At 42.6% G+C, this 24,086-nt stretch overlaps 1 protein-coding gene across 1 annotated transcript in view; it reads left to right on the plus strand.

The window, feature by feature from the left end:
- ESYT3 (extended synaptotagmin 3) overlaps positions 1-24,086 on the plus strand; it is an 81,303-nt gene that overhangs the window by 41,719 nt on the left and 15,498 nt on the right. Inside the window, exons 5-7 of the mRNA XM_075831018.1 lie at positions 4,789-4,858; positions 5,172-5,261; positions 5,867-5,922. Coding sequence (XP_075687133.1) covers positions 4,789-4,858; positions 5,172-5,261; positions 5,867-5,922 — 216 coding nt within the window. The remainder of the gene's footprint in view (positions 1-4,788; positions 4,859-5,171; positions 5,262-5,866; positions 5,923-24,086) is intronic.

Genomic DNA, 24,086 nt, shown 5'->3' on the forward strand with positions numbered 1-24,086 from the left:
GGTCATTATGCGGTCACTGCCCCCGCAGGTCATTATGCGGTCACTGCCCCCGCAGGTCATTATGTGGTCACTGTACCTCAAATGCAGCTAGTGATATCAGGCAGGCAGGGGTCAGCTCTTACTGATCCCACAATGCACTGCTTTCTTGTAGTAGGACCCCTACAGAAGTGTGGCTGCAGCTCTGGATGTGACTGAAGTGTAAGACCTGATGTAACAGTAGTCTCATGACTTCAGCTCTGTATGTGAGTGGAGTATGACATGATGTAGCAGCATACTCATGACTGCAGCTCTGTATGTGAGTGGAGTATAAGACATGATGTAACCGCAGACTCGTGACTGCAGCTCTGTATGTGAGTGGAGTATAAGACATGATGTGACCGCAGACTCATGACTGCAGCTCTGTATGTGAGTGGAGTATAAGACATGATGTAACCACAGACTCGTGACTGCAGCTCTGTATGTGAGTGGAGTATAAGACATGATGTAACCACAGACTCGTGACTGCAGCTCTGTATGTGAGTGGAGTATAAGACATGATGTGACAGCAGACTCGTGACTGCAGCTCTGTATGTGAGTGGAGTATAAGACATGATGTGACCGCAGACTCGTGACTGCAGCTCTGTATGTGAGTGGAGTATAAGACATGATGTAACCACAGACTCGTGACTGCAGCTCTGTATGTGAGTGGAGTATAAGACATGATGTGACTGCAGACTCATGACTGCAGCTCCGTATGTGACCACTTTCACACCACTGTAATACGGGCACATTTTATTACGGACATAGTGCCTCCGGCAGTTTTACTGAAACGGCCTTAGATCATTCTATAGTAATATAAGTGGTCCGAGTATTGTGGGCGTGAAAGTGGTCTTACCCGGGTGTGTGGCTCCTATATATGACGGGCGGTTTGGCCGCTGCAGGAGCTTCGTCTCCTTACATCTCTGTTCACATAATGGCGGTCGGGATCGCACGTCAATCCTGCTGTATAATTGTACACGCCCCGTGTAATATTCTGCACATTGGACTCTTGGAAATAAAATCGAGTAAAAGTTGGAAATGGTTAACGACTCTTAAAGTGACAGCGGCTCAAGATGAGAGATTTGTACCTTCCTTCAGACTCCTCTACCTGGTCCAAATCCCCCGGAATAGAGAAGGTGCCGCTCCCTGTAGGCGTCTCTGGTACCACAGCGTGCCGTATAGTCATAGGGTCAGACACTGATGATACATGATCCATTATCTACCTGATCGCTATGGTCTCATATCACCAGGTATCCCGCTATCCACACTGACGCTCGTCACAGTGTCAGGATTACTATGATTGGGATGCAATAGCGTGTAGGATAGGTGGGCAGGATAACTGATACTATGTGTGGGATACGTTAGTATAGGGGTGCGGATGATTGGGGCCATGTCTAGGACGGGGCTAGAATGATAGGGAACATGTGTGGGATAGGATAGGAGGCGCGGATGATTGGGGCCATGTGCAGAATAAGATAGTGGGGTGCGGATGATAGGGGCCATGTAACGGATAGGGGGACTCGGATGATAGAGGCCATGTGTAGGATAGGGGGGTGGATGATCGGAGTGCATGTAGGATAGGATATGGGGGTTCGGATTATAGGGGCCATGTAACGGATAGGGGGACTCGGATGATAGAGGCCATGTGTAGGATAGGGGGGTGGATGATCGGAGTGCATGTAGGATAGGATATGGGGGTTCGGATTATAGGGGCCATGTATAGGATAGGGGGGCTCGGATGATTGGGGCTATGTGTAGGATAGGGGGCTTGGATGATTGGGGCCATGTGTAGGATAGGATAGGTGGGCGCGGATGATAGGGGCCATGTATAGGATAGGGGGCGCGGATGATCGGAGTGCATGTAGGATAGAATAGGGGGGGCTCGGATTATAGGGGCCATGTGTATGATAGGACAGGAGGGGGGCTTAAATAATAGGAGCTGCTTGTCAGTCGCTGTCCATGTGTAGAATTTTGGTGTTTCGTGAGCTGTGAAGCTTTTTCTTTGCTGCTGGATGGACCGGGACATAATTTCACCCAGGAAGTGCAGGCCGGGATCAGTGACGGTTCTTAAAGGGACTTGTAATATTCTGATCATTGGGTGGGGAGCACTAGTCTCTGCTTCCACCCTCCGTCCACATTGATGAAGATGTCTGGAGTGTCCCTTTACAGTGAAGCGGACGTCATCATGGGCCCCTCTGTACTGATCCAATAGTGAACTAGACCGGGAACTACAACCTCCAATCAGTGCCTCCTAATCATCGGCCCCTCCCTTCTGTCAGCCCTCTAAGCAAATCAGCAGAGTCAAGAGGGATCACATGATCAGAGCTGAGGATCTGCAGTTATGGGGCGGAGCTCACTACTTCGGGGCCTCTAATTGGACCTTCAGCCGATGATTAGTGGTCACTGTCCCACCCACTCCTTGAGCAATAATAAGGTGTCACCCTAATTTAAAGTGAACCCGTCCTGGGCAGAGGATCCCTTTAACTTGACTCCAGTAGGTCAATCCACCCTGCAGATGAGCGGTAACAGGTTTACACGCGGCTGAGCCTCATTGTGTTGTTGACGTTGGTTCGTTCCCCGAGGGGTTCATGCCGCCTCCAAGCAGTGATAATAGCGCAGCGCTCCTGACACTTGTGTCATATTTATCATCCCCAGACACAGAAAGGTTCACATTACAATCACCTTATGGAGGACGAATAACAATATAAAGAGGGGAGGGGAGCAGCTTATATCCCGCATGACAGCTGCTGCCTCCGGGGGACACAGAGCGTACAGAATTATTCATGAGACGACACCCAGGGCCGGCTCCAGGTTTATGTGGGCCCTTGGGCGACACAGACTTAGTGGGCCCCTTTGCGGGGGAACTCACGGCGGCTGTAAAATGCCAAGAATCGTCACTTTGTGCCCCCATATAGACGTTGGGCCCCCAGTTTGTTCGCCCACAATTTAGTGCCCTCTGTAGATAGTGCCACACAGCCCCCCCAGGTAGTGCCACACCGCCCCCTCCTCCCAGGTAATGCCACACAGCCCCCTCATCCCAGGTAGTGCTACACAGCCCCCCCAGGTAATGCCACACAGCCCCCTCCTCCCAGGTAATGCCACACAGCCCCTGACGTCACTGTCTATATATGGACAGTGTTGTTAGGGGCAACCCCAGATCCATAGTCCCGGGCAGAGCAATACTAGCACTCTGCCTGGGAGTGGCGTAGCTAAAAGCTCATGGGCCCTGGTGCAAGAATTCTTCTTGGGGGCCCCCCTACCCCTCCCCAACACCACCAAAGCCCTGCGCACGCCTATGCCCAGCTGCCTTGCCCGACAGACCCCATGAATGCCTCCACACAGTGTAATGCCCCCATAGCTGCCCCCATACAGTATAATGCCCTCCATAGCTGCCCCCACAATATGATGCCCCCCATAGCTGTGTCCACAGTATAATGCCCCCCATAGTTGCCCCATACAGTATAATGCCTCCCATAGCTGCCCCCACTCAGTATAATGCCTCCCATAGTTGCCCCATACAGTATAATGCCCCCCATAGCTGGCCCATACAGTTACATCCTGTATTATACTCCAGAGCTGCACTCCCTATTCTGCTGGTGGAGTCACGGTGTACATACATTACTTATCCTGTACTGATCCTGAGTTACATCCTGTATTATACTCCAGAGCTGCACTCACTATTCTGCTGGTGGAGTCACTGTGTATATACATTACTTATCCTGTACTGATCCTGAGTTACATCCTGTATTATACTCCAGAGCTGCACTCACTATTCTGCTGGTGGAGTCACTGTGTACATACATTACATTACTTATCCTGTACTGATCCTGAGCTACATCCTGTATTATACTCCAGAGCTGCACTCACTATTCTGCTGGTGGAGTCACTGTGTACATACATTACATTACTTATCCTGTACTGATCCTGAGCTACATCCTGTATTATACTCCAGAGCTGCACTCACTATTCTGCTGGTGGAGTCACTGTGTACATACATTACATTACTTATCCTGTACTGATCCTGAGTTACATCCTGTATTATACTCCAGAGCTGCACTCACTATTCTGCTGGTGGAGTCACGGTGTACATACATTACATTACTTATCCTGTACTGATCCTGAGTTACATCCTGTATTATACTCCAGAGCTGCACTCACTATTCTGCTGGTGGAGTCACTGTGTACATACATTACATTACTTATCCTGTACAGATCCTGAGTTACATCCTGTATTATACTCCAGAGCTGCACTCACTATTCTGCTGGTGGAGTCACTGTGTACATACATTACATTACTTATCCTGTACTGATCCTGAGTTACATCCTGTATTATACTCCAGAGCTGTACTCACTATTCTGCTGGTTATTTTTGGAAACTGTCAACAAGTTTGTGGACAGATAGACCCCTAATAGCTTAGCTGAGTTCCTATAACGCAGGGGGGCAGTTTGTTTTTCTTAGATCAGATGACTGTACTGAGCTTGGTGTAAGGATCGTTTCCAAAAATAGAGATCACCATAGCGATCCCTGTGCAGACCCTGATCAAGCAGAGGATGCTGGGAGATTTTAGCTCTGAAACCTGCAGAAAGAAGAGGCGCAGTATACATTTTATGATATATACGCTTTACTTACACCCCTCACAATGTGCAGCCCCTGACACAGCCTGTGGTAGTTTCATAGGCAGTGCATGCTGGGGGTTGTTGTCCAGTAGATTGTCCATTTAATGATCAGGCGCTTAACCCTCTAGTGACCGGTTCCTCATCTTTTTGCAGCTACACTGGAGACTGTGAAATTAACGTGGAGGTGAAGAAGTTGTGTAAAGCCGGAGTAAAGGGGATACAGGTGAGGAATTATGGGGGGGGCTCCTGCATTATTTGCCATTGTCACCCCCACAAATACATCTATGGGGGAGGGGTAGTCTGAGTCTATGGGGTGCAGATCGCCCCGATGCCACTGACCTAATACTTACATTACAGACATTTATAGAATCCAGTCCGACCAGAAACCGCGACGGGTCCATGAGTAACGTCCAAATGTGGAGCCCCCCCCCCTTGTACTCTACATTTGGGGGGACATGTTATTGGCTGTGATGTCTCCTCGTGCAGCCCCTCCCCCTCTGATCCTATATGTTCTATGTCTTTTTGTGTCCGGGCAGGTACACGGGACGTTACGGGTGATCCTGGCGCCGCTCCTGTCAGATGTTCCCTTTGTTGGAGCCGTCACAATGTTCTTCATCCAGAAGCCGGTAAGACGGGGGCGCAATATTTATTAGATGTTTGTTCCGTTATTTATAGTCCGGGCCCCTCCCACCGCGGTTCTAGATCCCTATGATGCTGCAAGTTGTTAGATCATTTCCCACAATCCCGGCGGAGGGAACATCCTGATCCCTAGTGATCACCGACTGATCCCGCACCCACATCAGTCTATGAAATGCCTAAAACTGGACTCGTATCCGGGATGCGGTGAAACCAGCACTTTATGAAGCGGTAAAACGCGCCCGCCTCCAGACACCTATATGTGGTCGGCTTTTCAGGCTGCAGACTGGCATTGAGCGCCATCATTTCGGTTGTTATTAATCCTTACGCCACGTGTTCTACTTCTAGATGTTAAACTTGTTCTAAATTCCCAAACATTTGCGCCATTTCTGCAGCCGGAGTGTCGGACATTTATAGACGGTTTTTATGCCGCGATATTGTAGCCGCTGCTCCGCGAAACCTGAAAAGTTACTAAATAAATAAGTTGCCTCTGTGACCTAGAAAATGTCGCTCGCGCCTTCTGAATATGGCGCACGCTTCAGACGCGCTTAATGTCGCGGTTTTTCTCCGTTGATTTGTTTCTTCTTCTTTTCAGCACCTAGAAATTAACTGGACCGGATTAACCAACATCCTGGAGATCCCGGGGGTCAGGTGACTGCGCTTTATTACATCCTCCTCCGTTATGTGTTACAATGTATCAGTAACATTCTGTACTCCGGACATGCTGCGAATTACCCAGAGTTCCATAGAACATGAGGTACGAGGCATCGGGCGCCACTCGCCATATGGGGGGCTGCAGTGGCCGCTCCATCCACCCAGACCTCAGTTTGAGCCCACCGCGGGGTCTGCAGGTCCTGTCCTGTACGGTGGGGGGAGGGGAAGAGCTTCCTGCAACGACCTGACGCCAACCGCAGGACCGGAATTTCCAGTTTGCCGAGGATTTGTCTCTGGAGAATAACATTTGTGATGTTGTGAGGAGCGACGGTAACAAAACAGCAGCATTTACAGGAGAACACAAGCAGCGTTACAGTGTGTCAGTAATAATAATACACAGGAGTAACAGGCAGCGTTACAGTGTGTCAGCCGCTCCTCTTATATCACTCCAGTACTATTATATCCTCCAGAGACATTACATCATATATGTGACTGATATCAGCCGCTCCTCTTATAACACTCCAGCACTATTATATCCTCCAGAGACATTACATCATATGTGACTGATATCAGCCGCTCCTCTTATAACACTCCAGCACTATTATATCCTCCAGAGACATTACATCATATGTGACTGATATCAGCCGCTCCTCTTATATCACTCCAGCACTATTATATCCTCCAGAGACATTACATCATATGTGTGACGGATATCAGCCGCTCCTCTTATATCACTCCAGCACTATTATATCCTCCAGACATTACATCATATGTGACTGATATCAGCCGCTCCTCTTATATCACTCCAGTACTATTATATCCTCCAGAGACATTACATCATATGTGACTGATATCAGCTGCTCCTCTTATATCACTCCAGCACTATTATATCCTCCAGAGACATTACATCATATGTGACTGATATCAGCCGCTCCTCTTATAACACTCCAGCACTATTATATCCTCCAGAGACATTACATCATATGTGTGACGGATATCAGCCGCTCCTCTTATATCACTCCAGCACTATTATATCCTCCAGACATTACATCATATGTGACTGATATCAGCCGCTCCTCTTATATCACTCCAGTACTATTATATCCTCCAGAGACATTACATCATATGTGACTGATATCAGCTGCTCCTCTTATATCACTCCAGCACTATTATATCCTCCAGAGACATTACATCATATGTGACTGATATCAGCCGCTCCTCTTATAACACTCCAGCACTATTATATCCTCCAGAGACATTACATCATATGTGACTGATATCAGCCGCTCCTCTTATAACACTCCAGCACTATTATATCCTCCAGAGACATTACATCATATGTGACTGATATCAGCCGCTCCTCTTATATCACTCCAGCACTATTATATCCTCCAGAGACATTACATCATATGTGTGACTGATATCTGCCACTCCTCTTATATCACTCCAGCACTATTATATCCTCCAGAGACATTACATCATATATGTGACTGATATCAGCCGCTCCTCTTATATCACTCCAGTACTATTATATCCTCCAGGCATTACATCATATGTGTGACTGATATCAGCCGCTCCTCTTATAACACTCCAGCACTATTATATCCTCCAGAGACATTACATCATGTGTGTGACTGATATCAGCCGCTCCTCTTATATCACTCCAGCACTATTATATCCCCCAGAGACATTACATCATATGTGACTGATATCAGCCGCTCCTCTTATATCACTTCAGTACTATTATATCCTCCAGAGACATTACATCATATGTGACTGATATCAGCCGCTCCTCTTATATCACTCCAGTACTATTATATCCTCCAGAGACATTACATCATATGTGACTGATATCAGCCGCTCCTCTTATATCACTCCAGTACTATTATATCCTCCAGAGACATTACATCATATGTGACTGATATCAGCCGCTCCTCTTATATCACTTCAGTACTATTATATCCTCCAGAGACATTACATCATATGTGTGACTGATATCAGCCGCTCCTCTTATATCACTCCAGCACTATTATATCCTCCAGAGACATTACATCATATGTGACTGATATCAGCCGCTCCTCTTATATCACTCCAGCACTATTATATCCTCCAGAGACATTACATCATATGTGTGACGGATATCAGCCGCTCCTCTTATATCACTCCAGCACTATTATATCCTCCAGACATTACATCATATGTGACTGATATCAGCCGCTCCTCTTATATCACTCCAGTACTATTATATCCTCCAGAGACATTACATCATATGTGACTGATATCAGCTGCTCCTCTTATATCACTCCAGCACTATTATATCCTCCAGAGACATTACATCATATGTGACTGATATCAGCCGCTCCTCTTATAACACTCCAGCACTATTATATCCTCCAGAGACATTACATCATATGTGACTGATATCAGCCGCTCCTCTTATAACACTCCAGCACTATTATATCCTCCAGAGACATTACATCATATGTGACTGATATCAGCCGCTCCTCTTATATCACTCCAGCACTATTATATCCTCCAGAGACATTACATCATATGTGTGACTGATATCTGCCACTCCTCTTATATCACTCCAGCACTATTATATCCTCCAGAGACATTACATCATATATGTGACTGATATCAGCCGCTCCTCTTATATCACTCCAGTACTATTATATCCTCCAGAGACATTACATCATATGTGACTGATATCAGCCGCTCCTCTTATAACACTCCAGCACTATTATATCCTCCAGAGACATTACATCATATGTGACTGATATCAGCCGCTCCTCTTATATCACTCCAGTACTATTATATCCTCCAGAGACATTACATCATGTGTGACTGATATCAGCCGCTCCTCTTATATCACTCCAGTACTATTATATCCTCCAGAGACATTACATCATATATGACTGATATCAGCCGCTCCTCTTATATCACTCCAGCACTATTATATCCTCCAGAGACATTACATCATATGTGTGACTGATATCAGCCGCTCCTCTTATAACACTCCAGTACTATTATATCCTCCAGAGACATTACATCATATGTGACTGATATCAGCCGCTCCTCTTATATCACTCCAGTACTATTATATCCTCCAGAGACATTACATCATATGTGACTGATATCAGCCGCTCCTCTTATATCACTCCAGCACTATTATATTCTCCAGAGACATTACATCATATGTGACTGATATCAGCCGCTCCTCTTATATCACTCCAGTACTATTATATCCTCCAGAGACATTACATCATATGTGACTGATATCAGCCGCTCCTCTTATATCACTCCAGCACTATTATATTCTCCAGAGACATTACATCATATGTGACTGATATCAGCCGCTCCTCTTATATCACTCCAGCACTATTATATCCTCCAGAGACATTACATCGTATGTGACTGATATCAGCCGCTCCTCTTATATCACTCCAGCACTATTATATCCTCCAGAGACATTACATCATATGTGTGACTGATATCAGCCGCTCCTCTTATATCACTCCAGTACTATTATATCCTCCAGAGATATTACATCATATGTGACTGATATCAGCCGCTCCTCCTATATCACTCCAGTACTATTATATCCTCCAGAGACATTACATCATATGTGACTGATATCAGCCGCTCCTCTTATAACACTCCAGCACTATTATATCCTCCAGAGACATTACATCATATATGTGACTGATATCAGCCGCCCTCCTATATCACTCCAGTACTATTATATCCTCCAGGGACATTACATCATATGTGTGACTGATATCAGCCGCTCCTCTTATATCACTCCAGTACTATTATATCCTCCAGAGACATTACATCATATGTGTGACGGATATCAGCCGCTCCTCTTATATCACTCCAGCACTATTATATCCTCCAGACATTACATCATATGTGACTGATATCAGCCGCTCCTCTTATATCACTCCAGTACTATTATATCCTCCAGAGACATTACATCATATGTGACTGATATCAGCCGCTCCTCTTATAACACTCCAGCACTATTATATCCTCCAGAGACATTACATCATATGTGTGACTGATATCAGCCGCTCCTCTTATATCACTCCAGCACTATTATATCCTCCAGAGACATTACATCATATGTGTGACTGATATCTGCCACTCCTCTTATATCACTCCAGCACTATTATATCCTCCAGAGACATTACATCATATATGTGACTGATATCAGCCGCTCCTCTTATAACACTCCAGCACTATTATATCCTCCAGAGACATTACATCATATATGTGACTGATATCAGCCGCTCCTCTTATAACACTCCAGTACTATTATATCCTCCAGAGACATTACATCATATGTGTGACTGATATCAGCCGCTCCTCTTATATCACTCCAGTACTATTATATCCTCCAGAGACATTACATCATATGTGACTGATATCAGCCGCTCCTCTTATAACACTCCAGCACTATTATATCCTCCAGAGACATTACACCATATGTGACTGATATCAGCCGCTCCTCTTATATCACTCCAGTACTATTATATCCTCCAGAGACATTACATCATGTGTGACTGATATCAGCCGCTCCTCTTATATCACTCCAGTACTATTATATCCTCCAGAGACATTACATCATATATGACTGATATCAGCCGCTCCTCTTATATCACTCCAGCACTATTATATCCTCCAGAGACATTACATCATATGTGTGACTGATATCAGCCGCTCCTCTTATAACACTCCAGTACTATTATATCCTCCAGAGACATTACATCATATGTGACTGATATCAGCCGCTCCTCTTATATCACTCCAGTACTATTATATCCTCCAGAGACATTACATCATATGTGACTGATATCAGCCGCTCCTCTTATATCACTCCAGCACTATTATATTCTCCAGAGACATTACATCATATGTGACTGATATCAGCCGCTCCTCTTATATCACTCCAGTACTATTATATCCTCCAGAGACATTACATCATATGTGACTGATATCAGCCGCTCCTCTTATATCACTCCAGCACTATTATATTCTCCAGAGACATTACATCATATGTGACTGATATCAGCCGCTCCTCTTATATCACTCCAGCACTATTATATCCTCCAGAGACATTACATCGTATGTGACTGATATCAGCCGCTCCTCTTATATCACTCCAGCACTATTATATCCTCCAGAGACATTACATCATATGTGTGACTGATATCAGCCGCTCCTCTTATAACACTCCAGTACTATTATATCCTCCAGAGACATTACATCATATGTGACTGATATCAGCCGCTCCTCTTATATCACTCCAGTACTATTATATCCTCCAGAGACATTACATCATATGTGTGACTGATATCAGCCGCTCCTCTTATATCACTCCAGTACTATTATATCCTCCAGAGACATTACATCATATGTGTGACGGATATCAGCCGCTCCTCTTATATCACTCCAGCACTATTATATCCTCCAGACATTACATCATATGTGACTGATATCAGCCGCTCCTCTTATATCACTCCAGTACTATTATATCCTCCAGAGACATTACATCATATGTGACTGATATCAGCCGCTCCTCTTATAACACTCCAGCACTATTATATCCTCCAGAGACATTACATCATATGTGTGACTGATATCAGCCGCTCCTCTTATATCACTCCAGCACTATTATATCCTCCAGAGACATTACATCATATGTGTGACTGATATCTGCCACTCCTCTTATATCACTCCAGCACTATTATATCCTCCAGAGACATTACATCATATATGTGACTGATATCAGCCGCTCCTCTTATAACACTCCAGCACTATTATATCCTCCAGAGACATTACATCATATATGTGACTGATATCAGCCGCTCCTCTTATAACACTCCAGTACTATTATATCCTCCAGAGACATTACATCATATGTGTGACTGATATCAGCCGCTCCTCTTATATCACTCCAGTACTATTATATCCTCCAGAGACATTACATCATATGTGACTGATATCAGCCGCTCCTCTTATAACACTCCAGCACTATTATATCCTCCAGAGACATTACACCATATGTGACTGATATCAGCCGCTCCTCTTATATCACTCCAGTACTATTATATCCTCCAGAGACATTACATCATGTGTGACTGATATCAGCCGCTCCTCTTATAACACTCCAGTACTATTATATCCTCCAGAGACATTACATCATATGTGACTGATATCAGCCGCTCCTCTTATATCACTCCAGTACTATTATATCCTCCAGAGACATTACATCATATGTGTGACTGATATCAGCCGCTCCTCTTATATCACTCCAGTACTATTATATCCTCCAGAGACATTACATCATATGTGTGACGGATATCAGCCGCTCCTCTTATATCACTCCAGCACTATTATATCCTCCAGACATTACATCATATGTGACTGATATCAGCCGCTCCTCTTATATCACTCCAGTACTATTATATCCTCCAGAGACATTACATCATATGTGACTGATATCAGCCGCTCCTCTTATAACACTCCAGCACTATTATATCCTCCAGAGACATTACATCATATGTGTGACTGATATCAGCCGCTCCTCTTATATCACTCCAGCACTATTATATCCTCCAGAGACATTACATCATATGTGTGACTGATATCTGCCACTCCTCTTATATCACTCCAGCACTATTATATCCTCCAGAGACATTACATCATATATGTGACTGATATCAGCCGCTCCTCTTATAACACTCCAGCACTATTATATCCTCCAGAGACATTACATCATATATGTGACTGATATCAGCCGCTCCTCTTATAACACTCCAGTACTATTATATCCTCCAGAGACATTACATCATATGTGTGACTGATATCAGCCGCTCCTCTTATATCACTCCAGTACTATTATATCCTCCAGAGACATTACATCATATGTGACTGATATCAGCCGCTCCTCTTATAACACTCCAGCACTATTATATCCTCCAGAGACATTACACCATATGTGACTGATATCAGCCGCTCCTCTTATATCACTCCAGTACTATTATATCCTCCAGAGACATTACATCATGTGTGACTGATATCAGCCGCTCCTCTTATATCACTCCAGTACTATTATATCCTCCAGAGACATTACATCATATATGACTGATATCAGCCGCTCCTCTTATATCACTCCAGCACTATTATATCCTCCAGAGACATTACATCATATGTGTGACTGATATCAGCCGCTCCTCTTATAACACTCCAGTACTATTATATCCTCCAGAGACATTACATCATATGTGACTGATATCAGCCGCTCCTCTTATATCACTCCAGTACTATTATATCCTCCAGAGACATTACATCATATGTGACTGATATCAGCCGCTCCTCTTATATCACTCCAGCACTATTATATTCTCCAGAGACATTACATCATATGTGACTGATATCAGCCGCTCCTCTTATATCACTCCAGTACTATTATATCCTCCAGAGACATTACATCATATGTGACTGATATCAGCCGCTCCTCTTATATCACTCCAGCACTATTATATTCTCCAGAGACATTACATCATATGTGACTGATATCAGCCGCTCCTCTTATATCACTCCAGCACTATTATATCCTCCAGAGACATTACATCGTATGTGACTGATATCAGCCGCTCCTCTTATATCACTCCAGCACTATTATATCCTCCAGAGACATTACATCATATGTGTGACTGATATCAGCCGCTCCTCTTATAACACTCCAGTACTATTATATCCTCCAGAGACATTACATCATATGTGACTGATATCAGCCGCTCCTCTTATATCACTCCAGTACTATTATATCCTCCAGAGATATTACATCATATGTGACTGATATCAGCCGCTCCTCCTATATCACTCCAGTACTATTATATCCTCCAGAGACATTACATCATATGTGACTGATATCAGCCGCTCCTCTTATAACACTCCAGCACTATTATATCCTCCAGAGACATTACATCATATATGTGACTGATATCAGCCGCCCTCCTATATCACTCCAGTACTATTATATCCTCCAGGGACATTACATCATATGTGTGACTGATATCAGCCGCTCCTCTTATATCACTCCAGTACTATTATATCCTCCAGAGACATTACATCATATGTGTGACTGATATCAGCCGCTCCTCTTATATCACTCCAGTACTATTATATCCTCCAGAGACATTACATCATATGTGTGACTGATATCAGCTGCTCCTCTTATATCACTCCAGTACTATTATATCCTCCAGAGACATTACATCATATGTGTGACTGATATCAGCCGCTCCTCTTATAACACTCCAGTACTATTATATCCTCCAGAGACATTACATCATATGTGTGACTGATATCAGCCTCCCCTCTTATATCACTCCAGCACTATTATATCCTCCAGAGACATTACATCATATGTGTGACTGATATCAGCCGCTCCTCTTATATCACTCCAGTACTATTATATCCTCCAGACATTACATCATATGTGACTGATATCAGCCGCTCCTCTTATAACACTCCAGTACTATTATATCCTCCAGAGACATTACATCATATGTGTGACTGATATCAGCCGCTCCTCTTATAACACTCCAGTACTATTATATCCTCCAGAGACATTACATCATATGTGTGACTGATATCAGCCGCTCCTCTTATATCACTCCAGTACTATTATATCCTCCAGAGACATTACATCATATGTGACTGATATCAGCCGCTCCTCTTATAACACTCCAGCACTATTATATCCTCCAGAGACATTACATCATATGTGTGACTGATATCAGCCGCTCCTCTTATAACACTCCAGCACTATTATATCCTCCAGAGACATTACATCATATGTGTGACTGATATCAGCCGCTCCTCTTATATCACTCCAGTACTATTATATCCTCCAGAGACATTACATCATATGTGTGACTGATATCAGCCGCTCCTCTTATATCACTCCAGCACTATTATATCCTCCAGAGACATTACATCATATGTGTGACTGATATCAGCCGCTCCTCTTATATCACTCCAGTACTATTATATCCTCCAGAGACATTACATCATATGTGTGACTGATATCAGCCGCTCCTCTTATATCACTCCAGTACTATTATATCCTCCAGAGACATTACACCATATGTGACTGATATCAGCCGCTCCTCTTATATCACTCCAGTACTATTATATCCTCCAGAGACATTACATCATATATGTGACTGATATCAGCCGCTCCTCTTATATCACTCCAGTACTATTATATCCTCCAGAGACATTACATCATATGTGTGACTGATATCAGCCGCTCCTCTTATATCACTCCAGTACTATTATATCCTCCAGAGACATTACATCATATGTGACTGATATCAGCCGCTCCTCTTATAACACTCCAGTACTATTATATCCTCCAGAGACATTACATCATATATGACTGATATCAGCCGCTCCTCTTATATCACTCCAGCACTATTATATCCTCCAGAGACATTACATCATATGTGTGACTGATATCAGCCGCTCCTCTTTTATCACTCCAGCACTATTATATCCTCCAGAGACATTACATCATATGTGTGACTGATATCAGCCGCTCCTCTTATATCACTCCAGTACTATTATATCCTCCAGAGACATTACATCATATGTGTGACTGATATCAGCCTCTCCTCTTATATCACTCCAGCACTATTATATCCTCCAGACATTACATCATATGTGTGACTGATATCAGCCGCTCCTCTTATATCACTCCAGTACTATTATATCCTCCAGAGACATTACATCATATGTGTGACTGATATCAGCCGCTCCTCTTATAACACTCCAGTACTATTATATCCTCCAGAGACATTACATCATATATGTGACTGATATCAGCCTCTCCTCTTATATCACTCCAGTACTATTATATCCTCCAGAGACATTACATCATATATGTGACTGATATCAGCCGCTCCTCTTATATCACTCCAGCACTATTATATCCTCCAGAGACATTACATCATATGTGTGACTGATATCAGCCGCTCCTCTTATATCACTCCAGTACTATTATATCCTCCAGAGACATTACATCATATGTGACTGATATCAGCCGCTCCTCTTATATCACTCCAGCACTATTATATCCTCCAGAGACATTACATCATATGTGTGACTGATATCAGCCGCTCCTCTTATAACACTCCAGCACTATTATATCCTCCAGAGACATTACATCATATGTGACTGATATCAGCCGCCCCTCTTATATCACTCCAGCACTATTATATCCTCCAGAGACATTACATCATATGTGTGACTGATATCAGCCGCTCCTCTTATATCACTCCAGTACTATTATATCCTCCAGAGACATTACATCATATGTGACTGATATCAGCCGCTCCTCTTATATCACTCCAGTACTATTATATCCTCCAGAGACATTACATCATATGTGACTGATATCAGCCGCTCCTCTTATAACACTCCAGTACTATTATATCCTCCAGAGACATTACATCATATGTGACTGATATCAGCCGCTCCTCTTATAACACTCCAGTACTATTATATCCTCCAGACATTACATCATATGTGTGACTGATATCAGCCGCTCCTCTTATATCACTCCAGCACTATTATATCCTCCAGAGACATTACATCATATATGTGACTGATATCAGCCGCTCCTCTTATATCACTCCAGCACTATTATATCCTCCAGAGACATTACATCATATGTGTGACTGATATCAGCCGCTCCTCTTATATCACTCCAGTACTATTATATCCTCCAGACATTACATCATATGTGTGACTGATATCAGCCGCTCCTCTTATATCACTCCAGCACTATTATATCCTCCAGAGACATTACATCATATATGTGACTGATATCAGCCGCTCCTCTTATATCACTCCAGCACTATTATATCCTCCAGAGACATTACATCATATGTGTGACTGATATCAGCCGCTCCTCTTATAACACTCCAGCACTATTATATCCTCCAGAGACATTACATCATATGTGACTGATATCAGCGGCTCCTCTTATATCACTCCAGTACTATTATATCCCCCAGAGACATTACATCATATGTGACTGATATCAGCCGCTCCTCTTATAACACTCCAGTACTATTATATCCTCCAGAGACATTACATCATATGTGTGACTGATATCAGCCGCTCCTCTTATATCACTCCATCACTATTATATCCTCCAGAGGCATTACATCATATGTGTGACTGATATCAGCCGCTCCTCTTATATCACTCCAGTACTATTATATCCTCCAGAGACATTACATCATATGTGTGACTGATATCAGCAGCTCCTCTTATAACACTCCAGTACTATTATATCCTCCAGAGACATTACATCATATGTGACTGATATCAGCCGCTCCTCTTATATCACTCCAGCACTATTATATCCTCCAGAGACATTACATCATATGTAACTGATATCAGCCGCTCCTCTTATATCACTCCAGTACTATTATATCCTCCAGAGACATTACATCATATGTGACTGATATCAGCCGCTCCTCTTATATCACTCCAGCACTATTATATCCTCCAGAGACATTACATCATATGTGACTGATATCAGCCGCTCCTCTTATAACACTCCAGCACTATTATATCCTCCAGAGACATTACATCATATGTGTGACTGATATCAGCCGCTCCTCTTATAACACTCCAGCACTATTATATCCTCCAGAGACATTACATCATATGTGTGACTGATATCAGCCCCTCTTATATCACTCCAGCACTATTATATCCTCCAGAGACATTACATCATATGTGTGACTGATATCAGCCGCTCCTCTTATATCACTCCAGCACTATTATATCCTCCAGAGACATTACATCATATGTGACTGATATCAGCCGCTCCTCTTATAACACTCCAGCACTATTATATCCTCCAGAGACATTACATCATATGTGTGACTGATATCAGCCGCTCCTCTTATATCACTCCAGTACTATTATATCCTCCAGAGACATTACATCATATATGTGACTGATATCAGCCGCTCCTCTTATAACACTCCAGTACTATTATATCCTCCAGAGACATTACATTATATGTGTGACTGATATCAGCCGCTCCTCTTATATCACTCCAGTACTATTATATCCTCCAGAGACATTACATCATATGTGTGACTGATATCAGCCGCTCCTCTTATATCACTCCAGTACTATTATATCCTCCATAGACATTACATCATATATGTGACTGATATCAGCCGCTCCTCTTATATCACTCCAGTACTATTATATCCTCCAGAGACATTACATCATATGTGTGACTGATATCAGCCGCTCCTCTTATATCACTCCAGTACTATTATATCCTCCAGAGGCATTACATCATATGTGTGACTGATATCAGCCGCTCCTCTTATATCACTCCAGTACTATTATATCCTCCAGAGACATTACATCATATGTGACTGATATCAGCGGCTCCTCTTATATCACTCCAGTACTATTATATCCTCCAGAGACATTACATCATATGTGACTGATATCAGCCGCTCCTCTTATATCACTCCAGTACTATTATATCCTCCAGAGACATTACATCATATGTGACTGATATCAGCGGCTCCTCTTATATCACTCCAGTACTATTATATCCCCCAGAGACATTACATCATATGTGTGACTGATATCAGCCGCTCCTCTTATAACACTCCAGCACTATTATATCCTCCAGAGACATTACATCATATATGTGACTGATATCAGCCGCTCCTCTTATATCACTCCAGTACTATTATATCCTCCAAAGACATTACATCATATGTGTGACTGATATCAGCCGCTCCTCTTATATCACTCCAGCACTATTATACCCTCCAGAGACATTACATCATATGTGTGACTGATATCAGCCGCTCCTCTTATATCACTCCAGCACTATTATACCCTCCAGAGACATTACATCATATGTGTGACTGATATCAGCCGCTCCTCTTATATCACTCCAGTACTATTATATCCTCCAGAGACATTACATCATATGTGACTGATATCAGCCGCTCCTCTTATAACACTCCAGCACTATTATACCCTCCAGAGACATTACATCATATGTGTGACTGATATCAGCCGCTCCTCTTATATCACTCCAGCACTATTATATCCTCCAGAGACATTACATCATATGTGTGACTGATATCAGCCGCTCCTATTATAACACTCCAGTACTATTATATCCTCCAGAGACATTACATCATATGTGTGACTGATATCAGCCGCTCCTCTTATAACACTCCAGTACTATTATATCCTCCAGAGACATTACATCATATATGTGACTGATATCAGCCGCCCCTCTTATATCACTCCAGTACTATTATATCCTCCAGAGACATTACATCATATGTGTGACTGATATCAGCCGCTCCTCTTATATCACTCCAGTACTATTATATCCTCCAGAGACATTACATCATATGTGTGACTGATATCAGCCACTCCTATTATAACACTCCAGTACTATTATATCCTCCAGAGACATTACATCATATGTGTGACTGATATCAGCCGCTCCTCTTATATCACTCCAGCACTATTATATCCTCCAGAGACATTACATCATATGTGTGACTGATATCAGCCGCTCCTCTTATATCACTCCAGTACTATTATATCCTCCAGAGACATTACATCATATGTGTGACTGATATCAGCCGCCCCTCTTATATCACTCCAGTACTATTATATCCTCCAGAGACATTACATCATATGTGTGACTGATATCAGCCGCTCCTCTTATATCACTCCAGTACTATTATATCCTCCAGAGACATTACATCATATGTGTGACTGATATCAGCCACTCCTATTATAACACTCCAGTACTATTATATCCTCCAGAGACATTACATCATATGTGACTGATATCAGCCGCTCCTCTTATATCACTCCAGCACTATTATATCCTCCAGAGACATTACATCATATATGTGACTGATATCAGCCGCTCCTCTTATATCACTCCAGCACTATTATATCCTCCAGAGACATTACATCATATGTGACTGATATCAGCCGCTCCTCTTATATCACTCCAGTACTATTATATCCTCCAGAGACATTACATCATATGTGTGACTGATATCAGCCACTCCTCTTATATCACTCCAGTACTATTATATCCTCCAGAGACATTACATCATATGTGTGACTGATATCAGCCGCTCCTCTTATATCACTCCAGTACTATTATATCCTCCAGAGACATTACATCATATGTGTGACTGATATCAGCCACTCCTATTATAACACTCCAGTACTATTATATCCTCCAGAGACATTACATCATATGTGTGACTGATATCAGCCGCTCCTCTTATATCACTCCAGCACTATTATATCCTCCAGAGACATTACATCATATGTGTGACTGATATCAGCCGCTCCTCTTATATCACTCCAGTACTATTATATCCTCCAGAGACATTACATCATATGTGTGACTGATATCAGCCGCCCCTCTTATATCACTCCAGTACTATTATATCCTCCAGAGACATTACATCATATGTGTGACTGATATCAGCCGCTCCTCTTATATCACTCCAGTACTATTATATCCTCCAGAGACATTACATCATATGTGTGACTGATATCAGCCACTCCTATTATAACACTCCAGTACTATTATATCCTCCAGAGACATTACATCATATGTGACTGATATCAGCCGCTCCTCTTATATCACTCCAGCACTATTATATCCTCCAGAGACATTACATCATATATGTGACTGATATCAGCCGCTCCTCTTATATCACTCCAGCACTATTATATCCTCCAGAGACATTACATCATATGTGACTGATATCAGCCGCTCCTCTTATATCACTCCAGTACTATTATATCCTCCAGAGACATTACATCATATGTGTGACTGATATCAGCCGCTCCTCTTATAACACTCCAGTACTATTATATCCTCCAGAGACATTACATCATATGTGTGACTGATATCAGCCGCTCCTCTTATAACACTCCAGTACTATTATATCCTCCAGAGACATTACATCATATGTGTGACTGATATCAGCCGCTCCTCTTATATCACTCCAGTACTATTATATCCTCCAGAGACATTACATCATATGTGTGACTGATATCAGCCGCTCCTCTTATATCACTCCAGCACTATTATATCCTCCAGACATTACATCATATGTGTGACTGATATCAGCCGCTCCTCTTATATCACTCCAGTACTATTATATCCTCCAGAGACATTACATCATATGTGTGACTGATATCAGCCGCTCCTCTTATAACACTCCAGCACTATTATATCCTCCAGAGACATTACATCATATATGTGACTGATATCAGCCGCTCCTCTTATAACACTCCAGTACTATTATATCCTCCAGAGACATTACATCATATGTGACTGATATCAGCCGCTCCTCTTATATTACTCCAGTACTATTATATCCTCCAGAGACATTACATCATATGTGTGACTGATATCAGCCGCTCCTCTTATATCACTCCAGCACTATTATATCCTCCAGAGACATTACATCATATGTGTGACTGATATCAGCCGCTCCTCTTATATCACTCCAGCACTATTATATCCTCCAGAGACATTACATCATATGTGACTGATATCAGCCGCTCCTCTTATATCACTCCAGCACTATTATATCCTCCAGAGACATTACATCATATGTGACTGATATCAGCGGCTCCTCTTATAACACTCCAGTACTATTATATCCCCCAGAGACATTACATCATATGTGTGACTGATATCAGCCGCTCCTCTTATATCACTCCAGCACTATTATATCCTCCAGAGACATTACATCATATGTGACTGATATCAGCCGCTCCTCTTATATCACTCCAGCACTATTATATCCTCCAGAGACATTACATCATATGTGACTGATATCAGCCGCTCCTCTTATATCACTCCAGCACTATTATATCCCCCAGACATTACATCATATGTGTGACTGATATCAGCCGCTCCTCTTATAACACTCCAGCACTATTATATCCTCCAGAGACATTACATCATATATGTGACTGATATCAGCCGCTCCTCTTATAACACTCCAGTACTATTATATCCTCCAGAGACATTACATCATATGTGACTGATATCAGCCGCTCCTCTTATATTACTCCAGTACTATTATATCCTCCAGAGACATTACATCATATGTGTGACTGATATCAGCCGCTCCTCTTATATCACTCCAGCACTATTATATCCTCCAGAGACATTACATCATATGTGTGACTGATATCAGCCGCTCCTCTTATATCACTCCAGCACTATTATATCCTCCAGAGACATTACATCATATGTGACTGATATCAGCCGCTCCTCTTATATCACTCCAGCACTATTATATCCTCCAGAGACATTACATCATATGTGACTGATATCAGCCGCTCCTCTTATTACACTCCAGCACTATTATATCCTCCAGAGACATTACATCATATGTGACTGATATCAGCCGCTCCTCTTATATCACTCCAGCACTATTATATCCTCCAGAGACATTACATCATATGTGTGACTGATATCAGCCGCTCCTCTTATATCACTCCAGCACTATTATATCCTCCAGAGACATTACATCATATGTGACTGATATCAGCCGCTCCTCTTATATCACTCCAGCACTATTATATCCTCCAGAGACATTACATCATATGTGACTGATATCAGCCGCTCCTCTTATATCACTCCAGCACTATTATATCCTCCAGAGACATTACATCATATGTGACTGATATCAGCCGCTCCTCTTATATTACTCCAGTACTATTATATCCTCCAGAGACATTACATCATATGTGTGACTGATATCAGCCGCTCCTCTTATATCACTCCAGCACTATTATATCCTCCAGAGACATTACATCATATGTGTGACTGATATCAGCCGCTCCTCTTATATCACTCCAGCACTATTATATCCTCCAGAGACATTACATCATATGTGACTGATATCAGCCGCTCCTCTTATATCACTCCAGCACTATTATATCCTCCAGAGACATTACATCATATGTGACTGATATCAGCGGCTCCTCTTATAACACTCCAGTACTATTATATCCCCCAGAGACATTACATCATATGTGTGACTGATATCAGCCGCTCCTCTTATATCACTCCAGCACTATTATATCCTCCAGAGACATTACATCATATGTGACTGATATCAGCCGCTCCTCTTATATCACTCCAGTACTATTATATCCTCCAGAGACATTACATCATATGTGTGACTGATATCAGCCGCTCCTCTTATATCACTCCAGCACTATTATATCCTCCAGAGACATTACATCATATGTGTGACTGATATCAGCCGCTCCTCTTATATCACTCCAGCACTATTATATCCTCCAGAGACATTACATCATATGTGACTGATATCAGCCGCTCCTCTTATAACACTCCAGTACTATTATATCCTCCAGAGACATTACATCATATGTGACTGATATCAGCCGCTCCTCTTATATCACTCCAGTGCTATTATATCCTCCAGAGACATTACATCATATATGTGACTGATATCAGCCGCTCCTCTTATAACACTCCAGCACTATTATATCCTCCAGAGACATTACATCATATGTGTGACTGATATCAGCCGCTCCTCTTATATCACTCCAGCACTATTATATCCTCCAGAGACATTACATCATATGTGTGACTGATATCAGCCGCTCCTCTTATAACACTCCAGTACTATTATATCCTCCAGAGACATTACATCATATGTGTGACTGATATCAGCCGCTCCTCTTATAACACTCCAGCACTATTATATCCTCCAGAGACATTACATCATATGTGACTGATATCAGCCGCTCCTCTTATATCACTCCAGTACTATTATATCCTCCAGAGACATTACATCATATGTGACTGATATCAGCGGCTCCTCTTATAACACTCCAGTACTATTATATCCCCCAGAGACATTACATCATATGTGTGACTGATATCAGCCGCTCCTCTTATATCACTCCAGCACTATTATATCCTCCAGAGACATTACATCATATGTGACTGATATCAGCCGCTCCTCTTATATCACTCCAGTACT

The sequence above is a fragment of the Rhinoderma darwinii genome, chromosome 6 (genome assembly GCF_050947455.1).
Source record: "Rhinoderma darwinii isolate aRhiDar2 chromosome 6, aRhiDar2.hap1, whole genome shotgun sequence".
Classification (NCBI taxonomy): Eukaryota; Metazoa; Chordata; class Amphibia; order Anura; family Rhinodermatidae; genus Rhinoderma; species Rhinoderma darwinii.